General features: G+C 26.2%; 1 protein-coding gene across 1 annotated transcript; it reads left to right on the forward strand.

Annotated features, from left to right (window-relative positions):
* Positions 1 to 272: 272 nt before the first annotated feature.
* LOC105254947 (facilitated trehalose transporter Tret1) lies at positions 273 to 3,208 on the forward strand. The gene is given in 6 exon segments (XM_025406313.1): positions 273 to 504; positions 1,316 to 1,587; positions 1,877 to 2,298; positions 2,587 to 2,673; positions 2,675 to 2,930; positions 2,933 to 3,208. Coding segments are annotated over 6 exon segments (1,341 nt in total). The 5' UTR covers positions 273 to 473; the 3' UTR covers positions 3,206 to 3,208.
* Positions 3,209 to 4,561: the final 1,353 nt, after the last annotated feature.

Here is a 4,561-nt window from a genome sequence, read left to right on the forward strand (position 1 = left end):
TTCTTATAACGAAATTATAAGTACGAAAAAAATGGAATGTAAATATAAATAAAATGTTCAATTTTATACAAGGTAGATGAATTGTAATTTAATATTATTGATTAAAATAGTCAATATTACTAATTCTTTCAGTGAAATATTATTGATTTACAGTGCTATAATAACATAACTGCTGTATCAATGACTCTATTTACTGTTTTCACTGATAATATAAACTGATTCACTTTTAGAGAGTGTGTATAAATGCATTATTTTAATAATTCTATGAAAAAACAAACGTTAAACGAATAAAAGGAAAAGGACGTATTTCAAATGTTTTTTAAACGTTTCTAAACGTTTTTTTATCACAAGAAACTTATCTCTTAATGTTTCTTCAAGTGAACATTTTAACCGTTTTCAAGAGTCGGTTATGAAACTTTTCGAAGAAACATTTGTGAAACGCATATGTGCTATCTGGTGATTATATTGTAAAAATGAAGAAAGTATATCTTGCTGCCATAGCGGGTATGTAACGTATATACATTTATTGAGATAAACATGGAGAAATAAAAATATATTATATGTAAATACATTTACATATTCATATATTATTACATTAAATTTGTAATTACACATAAATGTTTACAATTATTTAAATTTCCTTTTTATTAATTTTTTTTAAATAACTAATGCTTGAAGTTGGATGTGTATTACATGTAGTTGTCATTGTCACATGAACGTAAAATTAAATATAGTTCTATAGATTTTAATGTCAATCATATTCAATGATTTTACAATTAGTTTCTATTGCTTTCCGTGAAATTCACGTAAGATTTGATGTTATATTAATATGACTATGATATTATATGTATATGTGTAATATTTAATTTATATTCTTCCAGTTCTCTTAATAGTTATTCTTTATAATTTTATAAAGCTTATATTTAATTACTATACATTTTATGCATTTTACTTATTATCCTAATAATTATTTGTTATTATTATTACATATATGCCTATTATATCTTTTATAACGGAATATATAAATTCATTTATTTAAAATCTCTATCTGGAACTTCGATTCCGTTATTTTTTAAATTATGTGTTTTTAGATACATACAAAATTATATTTAAAATACAAAATTATATTTAAAAAAAAAGTTTTTTTAATTTAAAAAAATTTAAAAAAATTATGGTTGAAAAATGTTTAATAATAATATATAAATCAATTTTACATAGAAGAAAATTTTCTTCTAGAAAATTAACATTATTAATGTCAGTTAAAAAGAAAAAGGTTTTTCTCAAAACCTATTCGAAATGTTATTTTATCTGGAAGGAAATCTGGGCATGCTGTCAGTTGGCCAATTTTTGGGTTGGTCGTCGCCATCTTTGGCTATATTGATGCAAGGGAAGGATGAAAAATATCCTATTCATCTGACTCCGCAAGAAGTCGCTTGGGTTGCATCTTTACCTGCATTAGGTGGAATTGGAGATGCCATTATTTGTGCAGTCATTATAAATATCTTCGGTAGAAAAAATATCATGTTATTTACTCCCGTACCTTCGATAATCAGCTGGTTAATGATAGCTTTTGCAACATCTTTGACAGTAAGTATTCTAAAAAAGAACATTGTATTTACATCTTGAGATTAAAAATTATTAATTAGCGAATTTTTATTATAGTCTTTATTGTTTTAAGTTTGTCTAGAAAATGCATATCCTTGTAACGCATATTAATGTAATAACACTTGCTTTTCTTGAAATTCTCTGAATATAATACACAATATATATACGCGTTGATTTTAAATTAAATTTTAAATTCTATTCCATTCTAATCTATACAAACAATTTGACGCGATCAATCTCTTTAAGTTCCTATTTTTTTTTTGCTTTATAGGAGCTGTATATATCAAAGTTTACAGTCGGTTTGGCTATATGCATCGCTTTCACAATCACGCCGATGTATTTGGGCGAAATTTCACCACCACACATCCGCGGTAATTTAACATCCATGTCAATAGTCGCTTTGAACGGCATATTAATGGAGTTTGTGATAGGTCCATTTTTATCGGTACAAAATCTCACTTTCGTGTCTTTGATTGCGCCATGTCTATTTATGCTTATTTTCATCTGGCTACCGGAGTCTCCATACTATTTGATGCGTCGTAACGCCAAAGAGAAATCCATAAATTCTCTCGTTCAATTGAGAGGCAAAGAGGATGTTTATAATGAAGCATGTAATATCGAACAGTTCGTGAAAGCCAGTTTAGATGATAAAACTGATTTTCGAGAACTTTTATGCGTGCGAAGAAATCGCAGGTGAGATATTAAATTTCCATTTATCGTCACACTTGATCATTAATGAATCGATAAAAATTTTCGAATGTATCTTTTCTATTGCACTTCATTTCGCAAGTAATGTAATTATGTACAAATCCATTCTTTTCTGTATATAAAATAATTATATTTTATTATTTTTGTACAAAAATTTTTTTATATATTTTTTATTCGATATTTGACTTCATAGTAATTTGAAATTGTTAAAATGATACAGAATAACAGAGCTATTATTTTAGCCACGTTTTATCAATAAACTTGATTTTACAGAGCTTTAATAATACTATTGTGCATGGACGTGGCTCAACAAATGAGCGGATATCAAGCAATACTACAATATGCTCAAATCATCTTCGACGATTAATCTGGAGGGCAAATACTTAACTATGATGTTGGGCATCATACAACTGATATTTACGATCATCTGTATGTTCATCACTGATTACAGTGGTAGAAAATCACTGCTGATAATCTCGTGCATTGGTTCAGCATGGTCAACCGCTATGGTCGTATTTCAGTCTGCAATACAATCATATACCATAAATACCAAAGACATTACTTAGTTGCCCGCTATAGGTGTCATCACATACATAATCATGTTTTCCTTGGGCCTGGCTTCGGACCGTACACTTTGCGCAGCGAAATATTTCCTATACATGTGAAGGCACTTGGCAGCACGATTGTTTTAATAGCAACAAGTTTAGCGGCTTTTGTAGTGACAACATCATATTTAGTCATTGCCGATATTGCTGGCATACATGTACCGTTCTGAATATTTACTGCGTGCAGTTTCGCTGGTGCTTTATTCATATACTTCTATGTACCTGAAACCAAAGGCAAGACATTCGAGCAGATACAAAAACAATTGCAAGGTTTATCGGAGCAGTGAGAATCGAAGATATATTAATATATTAATATATTATATTATATTCATATATTTAAGATGTAATCTTTTTTGAATGAGTAGTATTAGGTGTGTAACTAAGTTCCTGCCGTTTTTTACTTGAAAAATGCATTTGTTTCAATAAGAAAATGAATTAATATATTAATCAAAATATAAATATAATTCATTGTTTTCTCCCATACAGCACAGAAAGATTGCAAATATATTGCAGAATAATTTCATTGAAACATTGAAATATTGCAAATCGGTTGCGAAACTTTGCTGCAACATTGCGGCAACGTTAAGATGTTCGCTTTTTGTAATATTACAACGAAATGTCGCAGCAATATTGCAATGTAATATATTTGAAGAAATGCAACGTTGCTGTAATCATGTAATAATATTGCATATAAAACATTTTTTCGAAATCATTCTTATTTAAAATAATATATTGTAAAGTCATATCTAAATATATATATATACATATATATATATATATATATATATATATATATATTTAGATATGACTTTATAATATGTTATCTTGAATAAAATCATTGTAAACGTTTATTTATATCAAGTTTTAAAATTTATGTTTTTATATACTCTTACAATGATATAAAAGAACAAACATTAATTAGATATAATTCTATATTTTTATTTAAAAATTATTAAGATCCATTCACATATATGTGTATGGGAAAAATACATAGAAATAATGTACAGAAAAACAAAAATAAAATATGAAATAAAATGTTGTATAAGATAATAAAAATAATGCTCGTAAAAGGCAAAAGTATGCTTCAGATTTTATATTAATTATTAATCTTTTATATACATTTCATGATAAATATTAAATACGAGATAAGTTAAAAAGTAGCGGCAAGCGAAGAAACATGTGCCACATTATATCCCTCTGATAATATAAATAATATAAATAAAAATATAAATAATTTAATTAATAATAATTTATTATATAAAAATATTATTATGTCTCTCTTTTTACGCTATTATTTATATTATATATTTATATTATATACTTATATTATATATTTATTTATTTATGTGTCTTCTTTTTTTTTCTCAACATTATTTATTTATTTATTTAGTTCGTTCTTAGTTAGTCTTTTAAAATGCAAAACTATATATTATAAAATTTGACTTCGAAAAAATGCAATAAAACAATCGTAATAATATCATATTCTATTGCCTCATATTTTCTAATATGTAATATAATGATACGCCGTTAAATTTCTTTTCTATATATACGATCGCGATCAACATCGGGAAATTATTTATTATAACAATATGATTAATTTATTTTTATAAATAACACGTAATTCATATCTATATATATCGTGA

Source organism: Camponotus floridanus, unplaced genomic scaffold (assembly GCF_003227725.1).
Source record: "Camponotus floridanus strain SB8 unplaced genomic scaffold, Cflo_v7.5 scaffold14, whole genome shotgun sequence".
NCBI classification, from domain to species: domain Eukaryota; kingdom Metazoa; phylum Arthropoda; class Insecta; order Hymenoptera; family Formicidae; genus Camponotus; species Camponotus floridanus.